Source organism: Zophobas morio, unplaced genomic scaffold (genome assembly GCF_036711695.1).
Source record: "Zophobas morio isolate AGI-343-1 ecotype UQ-CSIRO unplaced genomic scaffold, CSIRO_AGI_Zmor_V1 ptg000012l, whole genome shotgun sequence".
Taxonomy (NCBI): Eukaryota; Metazoa; Arthropoda; class Insecta; order Coleoptera; family Tenebrionidae; genus Zophobas; species Zophobas morio.
Window position 1 is genome coordinate 13,369,247 of NW_026972117.1, and position 17,462 is coordinate 13,386,708.

General features: G+C 34.2%; 3 protein-coding genes across 4 annotated transcripts; 1 reads left to right on the forward strand and 2 right to left on the reverse strand.

The window, feature by feature from the left end:
* The first annotated feature begins 2,788 nt into the window (after positions 1 to 2,788).
* LOC135128337 (uncharacterized) lies at positions 2,789 to 4,361 on the forward strand. The gene is made up of 6 exons (XM_064055246.1): positions 2,789 to 2,935; positions 2,992 to 3,121; positions 3,175 to 3,291; positions 3,344 to 3,606; positions 3,660 to 3,697; positions 3,824 to 4,361. Exons 1-6 carry the CDS (start codon positions 2,876 to 2,878, stop codon positions 4,176 to 4,178), a joined length of 963 nt encoding a protein of 320 aa, XP_063911316.1. The 5' UTR covers positions 2,789 to 2,875; the 3' UTR covers positions 4,179 to 4,361.
* Positions 4,362 to 4,580: 219 nt separating this feature from the next.
* On the reverse strand, positions 4,581 to 14,869 carry LOC135128336 (uncharacterized). The gene is made up of 5 exons (XM_064055245.1): positions 14,761 to 14,869; positions 14,574 to 14,709; positions 14,361 to 14,468; positions 5,114 to 5,409; positions 4,581 to 5,058 (listed from the first exon to the last, which is right to left on the reverse strand). The coding sequence occupies exons 1-5, from the start codon at positions 14,818 to 14,820 to the stop codon at positions 4,654 to 4,656; spliced, it is 1,005 nt and encodes a 334-aa protein (XP_063911315.1). The 5' UTR covers positions 14,821 to 14,869; the 3' UTR covers positions 4,581 to 4,653.
* Positions 14,870 to 15,831: 962 nt separating this feature from the next.
* Positions 15,832 to 16,919, reverse strand: LOC135128338 (uncharacterized). 2 transcript variants are annotated; one of them, XM_064055247.1, is made up of 5 exons: positions 16,799 to 16,919; positions 16,617 to 16,746; positions 16,459 to 16,566; positions 16,100 to 16,406; positions 15,832 to 16,050 (listed from the first exon to the last, which is right to left on the reverse strand). In XM_064055247.1, the coding sequence occupies exons 1-5, from the start codon at positions 16,859 to 16,861 to the stop codon at positions 15,885 to 15,887; spliced, it is 774 nt and encodes a 257-aa protein (XP_063911317.1). In that variant the 5' UTR covers positions 16,862 to 16,919; the 3' UTR covers positions 15,832 to 15,884. The 2 variants fall into 2 exon arrangements, with proteins under 2 accessions (XP_063911317.1, XP_063911318.1); XM_064055248.1 differs by having other exon boundaries at positions 16,617 to 16,759.
* Positions 16,920 to 17,462: the final 543 nt, after the last annotated feature.

Below are 17,462 nucleotides of genomic sequence, written 5' to 3' on the forward strand. Positions count from 1 at the left end.
ATCTTGGTTTCCTCCATTTTCTTGCTATAAACGGTTATTATTTCCCATCGATTGTTATTCAGCTGTATTACTTTCTTCATTAGTCCGTTTTTGTTATTACTTCCCTTTTCCAATTCTTGTATTTCTTTTCGAATTCCCATTACTATTCCCCCGCTTGCTCTCCCCTTTTTCTTTTCCTTTGTCGCCCCTTGACACTCCCACACATATTCTTGTGGTAGTGTCTCTTCCAATTTCTCCCAGTTTTCTCTTTGCACCCAAGTCTCTACTAGCCCCACAACATCAAATTTTCCCACGTAGTCCCAGAACTCCTTTTCCTTTTTTCGCAACCCTTGGGCATTCCAAAACAGTACCTTCACCCCTTTTTCTTCTAATTTTGTACCAGCTTCCCTTTTTCCGATTTCCCTATCTACATCCTTTATTCCCTTTCCTTTTCCTTTGCCTTGTTTGCTTCCCTTTTTCCTCGTTTTCTTCCTTCTCTTTTGGCTCTTTACTAAAAATTTTCTGCCTTCTTAAGTCTGCCCTCTTCTTCATTCCATTTAAAATTTCTGTCGTCTACAGTTAACTTTTTATATCCCATTCTAACCATTTTTCCTTTATTTCTCTCTTTTGTTGCCTCTTCTTTTATCTTGTTTTGAATTTTTCTTTCCGTTTTCGTCAGATCATCATTTATGTAAATTGACGACCTTTTTAAGTTCTTCTTGCTTTTCATTACATTTATTTTTTCTTCTCTGTTTTCGAATTCCACTACATAAACTTTCTCTGCAATTTTGTACGCGCTTTTAACTTTACTCTCTACTTTGACTTTCTCTTCTAAAAATTTTATCACTTTTCCAATTATCTGCTTCTGCTCTCCTGTTTCTATGTCCAATCCCATCATCACTACTTTATTTCTTCTCTTTTCTCTCTCCATTCAATCTAGTTGACTTTCTACTTCACCCACTCTCTTTCCCATTTCTTCCTTAGCTCTCTTCCATTCTTCATACTTATCTCTAATTTCTTGATTTTGCTCCTCTGGTTGATCTCTTGCTTGCTTTAATTCTTCTCTTATTGTTTTAAGCTCCTCTTTAAGCTGTGTATTCCATTCGTTCATTAATTGTTTATTACTTTCTCTCATATCATCTCTGATTTGTGTCGCAAGTTCGCTGATCATCTTCTTGACCTCCTCCATCTCTATATCTTCTTCATTTTCCTTCTCTCTCGATTGCAGAGGTGATCTTACTGTTATTTTGCTTCTTTGGAAAACCTGCTCGTTCTCTTTCGGCGACTCTGCTTCTCTATCCCTTTTCTTTCTTTCTGTCCCTTTACTACTCATTACCTCTTTGTCTTTGACTTCCTTTACGGCGGAAGGATATAACCCAGATTGTCTCTTCGGAGGTTATTCTCCTATCCGTGTTTACGTTTATCCGATATCTGTGTTGATCCCTCGCTTTTTACTCCCCTATCGCCTCGCTGTTATCGTTTCACTTAAAAACGGCTCCGCACTTTTTGCACTTCTACTCGTAATTGTACTTGCCAGTATTTTAGTAAATTATTGTCTGTTTTCAGGGACTTTATTGTCTTCTCTTCTTCTTCTCGTTTTTCTCTTTTTCTTTCTTCCCATTTTCTCCTATAATTGTCTCTTGCTTTTAGGTACTCTTCTTTCCATCCCTTGTTATTCTCCCATTTTTTTAATTTTTCCCTTGTTTTTCTCTTCAACTCACTACATTCTCCGTTCCATCCATTATTCCTCTTTTCCATATGTATAACTTAATTTTTTTCGTAGCTTCTACAATTAGGTTGCTCAGTTTCGCTATCATAGCTTCTATATCTTCTTTTATTTCGAATTTCTTTTTTTTTAGTCTACTTCTGTATCTTTGAATTCCCTCTTCATCCCATATTGTTATTTCCATTTCTTTTCTTTCGTTTTTTCTCTCTTGTTTTTCGTACTCTTGCTCTTTTCCTTTGATTTTTATTTCTAGAGGCAAGTGGTCTGATTCTACCCTTTCCCCCACTTTGAAACTCTCTATTTCTTCCCACGCCTCTTCGTTGACAATCCCATAGTCTATAATTGATTCTCCCCTAGTCCCTACGTACGTCCATTCTCCTTCTTCATCCCCTTCTTTGTTTCCATTCAAAATTTCCCATCCCATTTCTTCTATTATCTGCCGCAATATTTTCCCTTCTTTGTTATTTGCTTTATCTTTTGATCCTCTTTTCTCTCCCTTTTCTTTATCTATTATTCTTGTCTCCTTATCGCCCAATCTTGCGTTAAAATCCCCTCCTATAAGTATTTTTTCATCTCCTTTTCCTTTTGTTTCCTTTTCTATGTTTATCTTGGTTTCCTCCATTTTCTTGCTATACACGGTTATTATTTCCCATCGATTGTTATCCAGCTATTATCTCTCTCGTGGTGTTCCAAGTGAGTAAATTTGTTTCTCAGCACTGATCTTGTTTTTGGTGTAACTAATTGTAATTGTTTGAACCCGTCAATAAAACTTTTAGACAAACCGAAAAATTTTCCATTTTGTAAGCTACTTATAAAAATCATTAGAATCAAATACGTAGTTGTAGAAAAGTTGCCATAAATATATACACCTACACAACTAATTTAATTTTATAAATTCTAACTCTACTCACCGATTTTTCGGATGGTTTACGTTGTTTGGTAAATTTTTAGCCTGCATTATTACACATACACCTTTAGCACCCAAATAAGTGGAATTTTTGAAATGTCGCTAATGGTGATGTAATCTACCCAATCAATCATATCATCGCTTAAAACAAAATCTGAGCTCCTAACTTCTTTATCAGATACGGTACAGAGAACACTTGTCTATAAGAAGAAAAGCTAGTGAAAACTTAGTTTTGTATTATCTTGCTCTTAAAACCGTCAAGTATGGCGCACGTTACCTCAGGCCAAATAACTTTAGGAAAAGCTGCTTCCCTCTTAGGAATAGTAAGTAATAAAAATATTATATACAACTACATAAAAAAAATATTTTTTGTTTGCAGATTCAGGGGATAGCGTGGTTTGCGCTGTCATTAGCTTGTATAATTGAATATAATATAAAAACCCCCCCACAAAATGCGACAAGTTATATGGACACTTTTAACAGCAGAGTGTATTATTTTTATCTATACAGTAAAATTCCAACACAATTAATAGTCATTTTAAAAAAATTTTTGAATTTTTAGAGGACGCTAAGTTTCCACCAGGAACTTCCGTGACGCCTTTGGCTTTCACGGTGTTTATGTGCATTTACATCGTTCTTAACACTGCTTGGGTCGTCACATCCGTTGTCCAACTTAACGGTAGGTTTTTGAAATCACAATTATTTATATATTAACGACGAATCATTTTTAGTTCTTAGAAAACTAAGTTTAAACGTCCCTATAGTGTTTAAAGACTGGGCGCTAATCACTTGGATTATTTCTTTGGTTGACCTTATTCTAGTAATAATGTTAGGTTTTGATTATGGACGTTATTGCAAAGACGCTTATGGTGAAGAGCACTGCACAAATACTGTGATTCCAATTCTAGTCATAGCTGCTAGAGGCTTCATTTTGTGGTTCGTCAATGTTATCATTGCTTGGAGAATGTTGGTGAATGCTGATTTACTGAGACGGGTAAGTCATTTGATTTTATTTTGACGTTTTTTCGAAAAAAGTGTGTTTTTTAGGGCGGCTCTTATGAAGGCACGTTTGGAGGCATTTTCCCGTAAGTACCATAATCATCAATATTGATATCAATACTTAAAATATGACAAAAACTGCAAGTGATAATCTGGCGCCAGATTGATTGATTGACAGCTTAGGTATCTTCTGACGTTTCTTTTGTTTTTAGAATTTACAGAATCACTGGACACATCCCACGAGCAAATGTTTCGTCTGCACCCAGTTTGTACAGTCAGCAGGCTGTAAATATCAACACTGAAAAGAATTTGTGGAACGTGAATTTACGGACTGCTATGGATGCTAGAACACCTCCTGTTAGCCCTAGGAATACTCAAGGGTTCTTTGATAACAACAGATCCAGAAGTCCTAAGACTCCTTATGAAAGGAATCAAGAATTTTTTGGCAATAACAGACCCTTGAGTCCTAGGACTCCTTATGAAAGGAACCAAGACTTCTTTGGTGTCAGTAGGACTCCCAGCCCTAGATCACCCAATGGACGAAACCACTTCTCTAGTCGATACTAATTCAAGAGCGGTTACGTATTCTCTTATTTATTTAAGTGATTGATTATTATTTATCTCAGTATTCGTCTTTATGTATATACTTTTTTATATAAATAGACACTTAAGATAAGATATTTGTATTAAGATGTAACTCGATATTTTTATAACAATAAGTAGAAAGATATTAATTGTGAGGTTGATTTATCTGATGTTTTAATGATAACGATAACATTGTGAAAATGCTCCTTGGTGGTCATATATTATGGACGCATGTAGAGATTTTAGAAATCAGATGTTATCAAACAATGTATTTTTAGGGATGACAGATTTGTAAAAATATACAATTTTCGTTCTCAGTTGTGATTTAAAAATCGAGATTATGACGAATCTTGATTTGGCATTTGTACATAATAAAACACTGTATTTCTTCAATTGCATTTATTAAAAACGACCTCTATACAACTTAACTCTATCACTATTTACAAATAATACTCAGTCAGTGTCGTCTAGGAGGAGAGTGAAGCACAAAAGGTCGTTGGGTCTGGTTTGACAGAATTTGTTGCCGGGATGGTACTCTTGACACAGTCGGCGACGATCTGTTGCTATTATTCATGTCGGTTCTGTACGAAGACGCTGGTGAATTTCGGGGTGAGCCTGTGTGAACATTCCATGATCTGGTAGGTTTTGGAGGTGGGCTGGGAGCGAACTTTTGTTTTTGGGCGACAGGACTGGTGTAAATGGGAGAGCCTTGAAGCTGGGAGTTCTGTCGATGATATGGGTTGGCTGGTACAGAGTGGCGGTGAGGATGAGGAGAATTAATTTGGGGGTAAGGTGTTTGTGGATGTCCAGTTTCGGGGAAATATGGCTTAGAGTTATCGAAATTGGAGAAAACGTTTGCGTTCTAAAAACAAAGTACTTCATGGTGAGGAAATAATAATACGTGGTATTAAACTGACCTGTTCCTGTTTCAGTTTGTTGGCTATTGACAGAAGGACAATAAGAAAAGCAAAATTAACCAGCCATAAAACAAATCCTTTTGCTGCTATCATCAAGACTGGTATGATTCCATTGGTACAGCCAGTTTCTATAGCTATTTTGTTGGCCCTTTCGAGATCGCTGGCTATGTCTAAACATTTCTGGTGATCTGTTCCAAGTATAACAGTTACAATAAAGTCATACAGGCAATTCAACCACGTGATAAGGCTCCATAGTTTTAGAGAAATGATTACTTTATTATTTTGCCTGAAGAGAACTGAAAGCAAAAATGTAATATTAGTCTTCATAATACTATTTTCTTGACAGGTCAAGACAGATCAGGAAAGGTCAGGTCAGGTCAGGTCAAGCTTTGAGGAAGAAAGAGACAAAGAACTTGGGGAAACATTCTATGTACTGGTGGAGAAGTAAGGAAGTAATGCAATAGAGAAAGAAGAAGTATCAGATTAAGACGGCAACAATTATATGTAGAAGAAATAGAAGAGTCTACTAGGTGCAAAGAAAAAAGAAAGCGTTGAGATATAAAAATCATAATTCTAAAGGAGTTCAAGGAAGCAAGATTAATACACGTCAGCTAAACTGTTAGAAATCATGATGATGGATAAGAAAGGAAATGTCGACAAAAGGAAATCTATTGGAGAACCAATTTAGATTTCACAAAGGAAGGTCAACGATAGACGCTACAATGAAGGTTAAAGAGAAGATAAATAAGATAAATAAAATCTGCTATAGATACCGTAAAATATGTTTACATGTGACAAACGCACTTAATACGGCAGGATGGGAGGCAATAATAAAAGAATTGGAAGAAAAGTGTAAAATTAGCACATATGATAAAAAGTTAATTGAGTAGTAGAAGTTTATGGGTAGAGCAAAATAACCTCTAGGTAAGCTGTGGAGTCCCACAGGAATCCGTGTTGGTACCAATTCTTTGAATTATACGATACGATGGGGTATTTATAGTGACGAAACGGATGTAATCGGATATGTAGATGACCTGGCGTCAGTAATAATTGGAAGAACGAGAGAAGTTGGAGGAGACAGCTGAGATAGCGGCCAGGAAGGTGATAACATTTTTGGAGAAGAAGGAGTTGAAAATTGCCCTGAAAAGACGGAAACGATTCTGTTGGATAAACTGGTCGATGACCAAGGCCAGTAGACGGAGAAAACATGTGGACAATGCTGGTACTTTGAAAAGATATGGCCATGATAGTGTTGGCCAAGAAACCCGAGGATCTTAGAAGAAAGGTAGAACGGTCACTATGTGAAATATATGAAGAAATAAGGAAGAAAAACTTAGAATTAGAATTAGACAAAACGGAGATGGAGATTTTGTCCTGGGGAAAATTAAAAGCTCTGGAATTGACTTTTCAAGGCAAACAGATAAACAGTAAAGATAAAAAAATATCTATGTGTGTATATTTTCATAAATTCCAAGGATGACGAGGTGGAAAAAGAGGGCAAATCTATGGAAACCTTGGCGAAAAAAAAACTCAGATTGAAAAGAACTCAGACAAGGAACCATCTTAAAATGGCAAGAAGAGTGGGACAAGACTGGGAAAGATTTATGGTTAAGACGACTAATTAGCAGTAACCCTGGATAGAGAAAATGGGGACAAGTAAATTATCCCATATGTCATTGTCTAACGGGTCATATAGAAGGAAAACAGGGTGTGATATGCACTGTGGGGAACGAGGTGACCCGTGGAATTCTTTAAATTCTTTAATATTGCAAGAGATTCAAAATAATATCATAAAGCTCCCTGTATATTTTATCGCATTGACTATGTTATTTATTTTCTTTCTCATGAATTTTGGTGTTAAAATAGAACAATCTATCTTTGAAAAAAAAAGATAAGGGGTGTAGTGCAAAATGCTATACAGGAATGGTCATTGTTTTTTCCCATGTCTAATAATAATTAAAGAGATATGACGGGGTGCACGCTTATTGGCTCACTCTGTATATCTAGCCCCATTTATTTATGTCTAGGAAGAATGCAGCTAACTTTCTGGAAAACTGAATTTTGTAGTATACGAGTTTCCTAATTTATTTTGGATTATCCCTATATATATATATATATCCGACGAATGGCCACTTTTATATTTTCTCGACGTTTCATGACCCCTAGAGTACGAAAAATGTAGTCTCCCGTTTCCGTCTGTCTATCTGTCTGTCTGTCTGTCTGGTGTCTGTGTTCATTTTTATTAGACACGTAATCTCCGAAACTGCTTCAACAATTATTGTCAAATTTTGAATGTATATTAGAAATATTATGTAGATGCTAACCAAAATGTTGCTAATCATCCCCACCCACAATTTGACGTTATTTCAAAGAATTCTATTTTTATTTGATTAAATTGTTATACAACAATATGATCCTATAAGTGTGGTATACGAATCCGTTTTCAGTTTTTCCTTAACTGTCCAAATTTTTGCAAAAACATAATGTAAGTTCCAAAAAAAAAATCTCACACTCGTGAAAACACCAAAAAGCTCCAAATAAAATGAAATACATTGTGTACAAGATACATTTAATACATCACGACCAACAACACTGGATAGATTTCTTGTGGTAGTAGTAGTTTATGTGTTCATGCCATAGTAATTTTGTATCTAATAATACCGAGGAACTTTGTAACATTTTCAGTATTTAAAAATAAGTTACTTCTCTTCAGAGAAAAAACCGTATTGACAGATTTTTTTTGTTGAGGCAAAGTTTATTAGCTAAAAACCAGGGTTCTCCATGGGAATGTATATTAAGAAGAGAAGTTGTCACTAATTCAGTGGCTGATACACTTTTACCAATAGTGGTATCATCTGCATATCAAATTACAGAATAATTTTGAGAAAAAAAAGGTCATTCACGTGGATTAAAAAAATTGGTCTAAAGAGTTTAGACAGTACTTCCCTCGCTGTCGGAAACGTGACGACTGCATGCCTAGTATGTTTTTTTTCGCAGTAGATTTCAAAGCATTCGGTTTTGTAGTTCCTGAGTAAATCAATAAAATAAATTTACGCATTCGTTATTTTTTTGGGTCACCCGGTATATGCAAATTCAAAAAATATTAATGGAATAATAAATTACAAGTACAGACTCTTCATATTTTGTACATTCTAGATAGGATTTATTTGGCAAACTTTTGAGCTGACGTCATCAGTTTTTTGGAGAAGATAACCGAATATTTGGTTTGTAGTTCCTGAGTAAATCAATAAAATAAATTTACGCATTCATTAATTTTTTGAGTCACCCTGTATATGCAAATCCAAAAAATATGAATGGAGTGATATATCACAAGTACAGACTCATCATATATTGTACATTTTAGATAAGATTTATTCGGCAAACTTTTGAGGTGACGTCATCAAGTTTTTGGAGGGGATAACCAAATATATTTTGAGTAAACATTTATGATGCTCTTTATAGTCTTAAAACATCTGCAACATTTCAAAACACTCGAGTTAGTAGATTCAAAATTAAATTGCAAAATGTTTTATAATTTTGATTTTTTTTCCAAAAATCTGAACGTTTCGGGTAAATTCGGAGTCGTAAACTACATGTGTAGGACTATGTTATTTTATACAATTTAAAACCCATTTACTATGTACAATTTTGAAGTGACGTCATCGCATTAGTGGTGGGGATGATTAGACAAATTTTGGTTAGCCTTTTACCATCTACTTGATTTTCCTAATATAAGTACAAAATTTCACAATAATCGGTCCAGTACTTTCGGAGATTATCTGTCTAATAAAAATCCGGGACGGCAGACAGACGGACAGACAGACAGACAGACGAAAATTATACCATGAATGACTTTTTACTTCCCGAGCGTAAGCAAAAGAAGTATTGTAATCGAGTCCGTCGGCCGACTCTCTACTTTTACGTTTTCTTCGTCTTCTAGGGGTCATGAAAGATCGAGAAAACGTAAAAGTAGAGAGTCGGCCGACGGACTCGATTACAATACTTCCTTTGCTTACGCTCGGGCAGTAAAAAGTCATTCATGGTATAATAACTGTTTACCATTAGCGTAAGGCATTTCGGTGGTGGTTTAGTGGTTACGAGTCAGGAACTCGGGCCAGACGTCACACGTTCGATTCCAAAATTGTCCTTTCGTTTTTTTTTCTTTTTTTTTCTCTTTTTCTCTCCCATTGTGTACTATCTGTGTCTATGACGTCATAACAAATTTTTTATTGATGAAATTACCCCACTTTCTCGAAAAGGTGAGAATATGCCCCTCTTTAGTTAAAAATGTAAAACCTTATCAGGTGTCCCAACTGTCCCTTTTAAAAATGTAAAGCCTTCTCTGGGGCGCCAAATAATGTGAAACCTTCTCGGGGGCCCCAAATGTATTTTTTTTTAGAATCTGAAACCTTCTCGGGGGTCCCACCTGTCTTTTTTAAAAATGTAAAAACTTTTCGGGGGCGCCAAATTATGTCAAACCTTCTCGGGGGTTTCAATTGCCTTTTTTTAAAAAGTAAAACCATTTCGAGGTCGCCAAAAGTCTTTTTAGAATGTGAAACCTTCTCGGGGGTCCCACCTGTCTTTTTTAAAAATGCAAAACCTTCTCGGAGGCCTCAATTTTTTTTTTTTTTAATGTGAAACCTTCTCGAGGTTCCCAATTGTATTTTTTTTAATGTAAAACCTTCTCGGGAGCTCCAAATGTCTTTTTAATCTGAAACCATCTCGGGGGTCCCAACTGTCCTTTTTTAAAGAAGGCAAAACCTTCTCGGGACCCAAACGTCTTTTTTTAAGAATATTAAATCTTCTCGGGGCTCCCAACTGTCTTTTTACTTCCCGAGCGTAAGCAAAGGAAGTATTGTAATCGAGTCCGTCGGCCGACTCTCTACTTTTACGTTTTCTCGATCTTTCATGACCCCTAGAAGACGAAGAAATAGGTCTCCCATTTCCGTCTGTCTGTCCGTCTGTCCGTCTGTCCGTCTGTCCGTCTGTCCGTCTGTCCGTCTGTCCGTCTGTCCGTCCGTCTGTCCGTCCGTCTGCCGTCCCGGATTTTTATTAGACAGATAATCTCCGAAAGTACTCGACCGATTGTTGTGAAATTTTGTACTTATATTAAGAATATCATGTAGATGGTAAAACGCTAACCAAAATTTGTCTAATCATCCCCACCACTAATGCGATGACGTCACTTCAAAATTGTACATAGTAAATGGGTTTTCAATTGTATAAAATAACATAGTCCTACACATGTAGTTTACAACTCTGAATCGACTTTTCACCCGAAACGTCCAGATTTTTGGAAAAAAAATCAAAATTATAAAACAACATTTTGAAATTTAATTTTTAATCTGCTAACCAGAATGCTTTGAAATGTTGCAGATGTTTTAAGGCTATAAAGAGCATCATAAATCTTTAGTCAAAAAATATTTGCTTATCCCCTCCAAAAACTTGATGACGTCAGCTCAAAAGTTTGTGGAATAAATCATATCTAAAATGTACAAAATATGATGAGTCTGTACTTGTGATCTATCACTCCATTCATATTTTTTGGATTTGCATATACAGGGTTACTCAAAAAAATTAATGAATGCGTAAATTTATTTTACTGATTTACTCAAAAACTACAAAACCGAATGCTTTGAAATCTTGCAGATGTTTTAAGGTTATAAAGAGCATAATAAATGTTTAGTCAAAATATATTTGCTTATCCCCTCCAAAAAATTGATGACGTCAGCTCGAAAGTTTGCCGAATAAATCCTATCCAAACTGTAAAAATATGATGAGTCTGTACTTGTAATTTATCACTCCATTCATATTTTTTGGATTTGCATATACAGGTGACTCAAAAAAATTAATGAATGCGTAAATATATTTTATTGATTTAATCAGGAACTACAAAACCGAATGCTCTGAAATCTTGCAGATGTTTTAAGGTCATAAAGAGCATAATAAATGTTTAGTCAAAATATATTTGCTTATCCCCTCCAAAAACTTGATGACGTCAGCTCGAAAGTTTGCCGAATAAATCCTATCCAAACTGTAAAAATATGATGAGTCTGTACTTGTAATTTATCACTCCATTCATATTTTTTGGATTTGCATATGCAGGGTGACTCAAAAAATTTAATGAAGGCGTGAATTTATTTTATCGATTTAATCAGGAATTACAAAACCGAATGCTTTGAAATCTTGGGAATATTTTAAAGTTATAGGCATGGTAAACTTTTGTTCAAAATGTATTTGTTCATCCCTCCTAAAAAAATTGATGACGTCACCCTTAAATTTTGCTGAATAAATCCTATCTAAAATGCAAAAAATATGATGAGTTTGTACTTGTGATTTATCATTCCATTCATATTTTTTAGATTTTCTTAAGAGGTGGTTCAAAAAAATTAATGAAGTCAATTTATTTTATTGATTAAATTAAAGGCAACACTTATTATTAGTATTACACCCCAACCAACCCAATTTGGTAGACACAAAATTTGTTAAAGGAAAAACTCGGTTGAAACATAAGGGTAGCACGCTTATTTACATCGACTTTAACATTACATACCTGCATTTGTTTTATGCGCTCACTTGGTTCCGCGTATGTGAAATAGATATGTTTATAATCAACCAATTGTGAATTTCACCGTCAAGAATTAAAATAAAACCCAATGTTTTATATAATAAGCGGAAGTCGAAGCAATAAAACCGATGGTCGTTTTGTTTACAGTTTCTCTGTTTGACTCTCACGTATGCTGTTACGCTTGTCATCTTAAATTAAGAATGTTTATACATAAACGATTTTCAGTTGCCCTTCATATTACTAGACAGAGGATTTTTGTCGGGCCACGTCACGATTATAGGTGGGGACGCGCTGGATCGCCGGGACTCAGTAGCGGGTGATAGATAATCACTGAATTTAATCAGTACTAATTCCATAAATATAATTAACGATTTATTAATTAAACGGCTAAGTAAATGAGAACGGGAATTAACAGCAGAGTGCAACGAAACAGCGTTATTCTAATCTCAAATAAACGAAGTGCAGTCCGCAACCGCAATGAATTCGTATCCCGTACGAGCCGTACCGAGTTTGGCCTTGCCTAGCCCGACAGAAATCCGCTCCCTAGATATTACACACCGGCGCCGTATACGTGAGTAAATTATTTCGTTATTTTATTGATTATAACAAATCAATATTCAAAACGACCCAATTCATTTTCCTGAAAATTTGGGAATACAATAATTTTATTCTTAGTATTACACTACATCTATCCCAACTGATATACGTGTCCTTGCAAAAATGTTGATGACGTCATCACATTTTTTTTTTAAATTTCCACTACAAAAATGTAATGAGAAAAAAAAACACAATAGGCATGCAGTCGTCAAGTTTCCGACAGCGAGGGAAGTACTGTCTAAACTCTTTAGACCAATTTTTTAAAAATGTAAAACCTTCTCGGGGGGCTCAAATGTATTTTTTTTTAAATGTGAAATATTCTCGAGGCTCCCAATTGTAGATACAACAGTCATGATTTTCTAAAAAATGTGAAACAATATTTGATACGAAAGGCATTTTATTCATTAGATGAATACCTAAATAATAATTTTAATGACCTGGTGTTACTATCTAGTGGTGCTTAATTTATTATATAGTAGATCATATATATTTATAGAGTTAATTCTAATTTGTTTCTTTTAAAAATTGTTATTTATTTTTATAAAATTATGTTCGATGTATTTACTAGCTTCTTCTGACGCGTGTAAAATTTTTTATTAGCACAAATAAAGATTTATTATTATTATTATTATTATTATTATTAATATTATTATGTACTTTTTTTATGTAAAACTCTTTCGGGGGCACCAAATATTTTTTCTAAAATGTGAAACCTTCTCGGGTGTCCCAATTAATTATCTTTTATAAAAAAGTAAAACCTCCTCGGGGGTCCCAACTGTCTTTTTTAAAAATGTAAAACCCTCTCGAAGGCGACTATTGCATTTTTTAAGAATGTGAAACCTTCTCGGGGGCTCCAAATGTGGTTTTTTTAATCTGAAACCTTCTCGGGGACCCAAGCGTCTTTTTTTAAAATATTAAATCTTCTCGGGGCTCCCAACTGTCTTTTTTAAAAATGTAAAACCTTCTCGGGGGCTCCAAATGTCTTTTTTTTAATGTGAAACCTTCTCGGGAGTCCCAACTGTCTTTTTTAAAAATGTAAAACCTTCTCGGGGGCTCTAAATGTCTTTTTTTAATGTGAAACCTTCTCGGGGGTCCCAGCTGTCTTTTTTAAAAATGGAAAACCTTCTCGGGGGCGCTAAATAATGTGAGACCTTCTCGGAGGCCTCAATTGTCTTTTTTAAAAATGTAAAACCTTCTCGGGGGCCTCAAATGTATTTTTTTTTTTAATATGAAACCTCGGGGCTCCCAATTGTATTTTTTTAAAACGTAAAACCTTCTCGGGGGCACCAAATGTTTTTTCTAATTATTATTTTTTAAATGTAAAACCTTCTCGGGGACCCAAGCGTCTTTTTTTTTAAGAATATTAAACCTTCTCGGGGGTCCCAACTGTCTTTTTTAAAAATGTAAAACCTTCCCGGAGGCCTCAAATGTATTTTTTTTTAAATGTGAAACCTTCTCGAGGCTCCCATTTTATTTTTTTTTTAATGTAAAACCTTCTCGGGAACACCAAATTTTTTTTCTAAAATGTGAAACCTTCTCGGGTGTCCCAGTTATCTTTTATAAAAATGTAAAACCTTCTCACTTATCAACATCTAGTTTAATAGCTAATAATCCCTCCCAAAAATTGATAAGAATTTCGAATTAGTGTAACAAATTTTTACTTGAGGTCATTTTTAGACATCTTTTCCAAAAATGTAAAGCAGTCGAAATGTAGTGTACCAAAACGTATGAAGCACGTAAGTGTCATACGTAGTAGTGTTGGCACCCTTGAAACATGAGTACCAATTACATGCTCGTTCAATAATAATATATTTAACTATAAACAAAGATAACAGAAAAAATGTAAGAAGTTTCAAAATTATATCAGTAAATTATCACTGCGATCAGGAATTTTTTTGTAATAGATAAACAGCAACCAAAAGTATGCATTGAGGGCCAAATATTTTGAAAATATTAAAATGACTAATAATTTCGGTATGTGTTCTTAACCTCAAAATTGCAAACAAAATTTAAAAATGGAATGCATTCTTAAATAACAAAACGTATCAAAACGTATTAAAACGTAACAAAAACGTAACTTACTGTTAAGTGAAGCTAAAATCCAGGCCAAATTCAAGACAAGGTAAATACACACAACTACGATGAAACCATCGGGGGTCAAAACTGGATCGCCTCTTTGTACGCCAACATCTGTAAAATTGGTGTATAGCAGTTAATTCAAAACATAGAAGAATGAAATTTTAATTAAAATACTTTTAAATGTTGCAGACTATAAACTAGCACTAATAGAAGTACCTTTAACATAAAAAATGTATAAAAAGTACTGAACCTCGCCCATGTAAGAAACATAGTCGACAATACTGTCCCAATTATCCTGGTTGTAAATAATTAGATAGATGATTGACAACACTACCCATGTTAAACCTTGGAGCTTAAACACGAAAACTTTAGTCGAGAGTTTAAACACAAAATTATGACTTACACATCCCAAAATTCCGGCAAACGTTTTGAAATTTCTTTGCGTGGTGGACAGGAACTCCATTTCACTAAGGCAATGTTGTAAATTGTTGTAGATGATGTTTGAACTGATAATATAATGAATGCTATCAGAAGCGTAATGAGCAACAAATGTGTAGAGATAACTAGAAGTAGGTGACGTACTGGTAAAATTATGTTGAGGATAAAATTTTGCGAATTTTTTGATTGAGTACCAAGAAAAAAAATGAAGATCACAATTCTGTTTAACACTGTGTGCCCAGTTTGATATTTTGGTAATTTAGTCGTACTAATTTTGTCTTAAAATTCCTTGCTTCGATTGATAGTGTTCGCAGTTATTTTTTGACGAATTCACAGAAATCTGACGAAAATTGCTACAAAATTGGAGCTTGTGTATAGTAAATTTTAAATGTGTATAGTAAATTTTAAATGAGTATAATTATTTCTGTTTCTATTTTTAGTTGTTGTAATTTTTTTCTAATCTAAACTATGACGTGGCTCGATAAATTAACTGCGTAAATTTTACTATGCGTGAGTTCATAGAAAAGTACCTCTTAAAAAATGCGTCCTTAAATTTTATCCAACAATTTAAACACTGATGATCCGATTAAAAAGATCTTATTTTGTTGTTTATTAGAAATTAATTATCGACAATCTGTTAAATCTTAACGTTATCTCAAATCTGTACCTTGAAAACAGTAATTAGAAAGTAGATACTGTTTGAGTCATATTGTTCAATTAAATAGATGTTTTTATCAGATTCATGGTCAAAGTTTTCGAAGATATTATGCGATTACAAGGTGTTCATTTACAAACATCGTGGGCGAATTTTTTTAATACAAAATTTGTATTTATCAAATTAAGAAGTTCTAGTATGTAATTTTTTTGATAGTGATCATAGTTCACTCATATTGTCGTTGAAAAATTATTTTTGTCTTCAAGAAATTCACAGAGTGGGTGACATCTAGTGGCAAAAATATAGAACAGAAACTAATGTGATAATTTCCTTCAATCTAATAAACAGTTGTATTAATTGTCGGAAACAACCATAAACTACTGAACCATCAAAAAGTTATGTATTTTCGAAAATTACAGGTTTTATACAAGCTTTTAGAAAAGCTTCAGTGGACTTCTCAGCACACAAGGTTCTTCAAGCTGACTTCGCCTTTGTATGACTGGAAACTCGTTGTATGCTTGTAGGATCTGAAGACTTGAAGAATATTCTCCTTCACTATAGAACTGAGACGATGGAATAAAAAGGGACTGCATTTTTTTTCTAAAATTTGAACGCTGTTTTAACTCAAAACATTAATGTTAAGTCTTACGATGCCGAATCTTGTTGTTTATCAGGGAGCTGTGTTGATATTCTGAACAAAATAAAAGCAAAAATGACGTTTACTATCCACAAGGTAAATCCTTTGGCCGCTATTATCAGAACGGGAAGAATTATATTAGCACAAACTTGTTCAGATGCTAATTCAGCAAATACAACTCTAGAGGCATCGTTGAAACAGTTTTGGTAGTCAATACCAAGCAAGATGGATAGAATTAGATCTAGAAGACAGATCACAGATGTCGCTAGACTCCACAGACGTAGAGCAAGTTTTTCTCTCTTTTGTTTCTTGCCTAGAACTAAACTAACAGTTTTGATTGATATTCTGTGTATTTTGATTGGGTAGCTTACCATAAAACGATACCAAAACCCATATGAGATCCAAAAATAAGTATGTCCACATGAAACCAGCAAAAATTCTAGCATTTATGATTTGTCCATCGGTGTATTTCCCATCATCTTTTAAAACAAGTGTTACTTAAGTAATTTAAGTAAATTAAGTATATTACTTATCAAGAAAGATGTGTAGATGTTCACTACGACCTTTTCCATGTAAGTGTGTATTGAAATATTCTCCACTTCTTTGATGTAGAAAACAATGCAGAGTATGGATATGATCATCCATGATACCCCCTGAAACTATAAAAAATTACTAAAATTGAATGTAGTATGTAGTTATAAGATTACTTACTATTCCCAAAACTGCAGCAAATTTCTTTATAGTACTGTTTTCTGTGCCTGCAGCCTTCTGCATGTTATTAAAAATGCTCTTCAAAATGTTTATAAGTTCATTATTTTTTGTTTAATCTATAAATACATATCGTATCGCAGATAATGAAACAATGTTTTAGATAATAATGTGCTGAATTTTAACTACGTGGATAAGTGACAGGTTCTTATAGCTGGTGATGGATGAAACCTATAATATTAAAAAAAGTTATTTGTGGAAAAGTTTTCCTTAGTCACATAACCTATATCGAATTTTGGCGCCAAATTATTTGGTATATGTTTCTGTTATTTGTGCATAAGGGGAAGTCGCCACAGTCTGAAACTTAAAAAATCTACGCCCTCTGTCAGCAGCAACGAAAAGTATAAGTTATCTTTACATAAAAGCTTGAAGGTCAAGTTTACAGATTGACCTTAAGTAGTGCTTGTGTTTCCTTGAGTTGAATTCGAACGCAATCACTTTTATTTCTTTTTTTTTATCATTAAATTTTTCAGTTTTTAATCTTCCAGTAGCAGTTCATTTTTCAGCGCTATATATAAAACGTGGTTTCCTCGTATAAGTAAATTTGTTAAAAAATTAGAGTATCTTATTACGTAATAAACTTGTTCCTTTTGTAAAAATCTGCAGT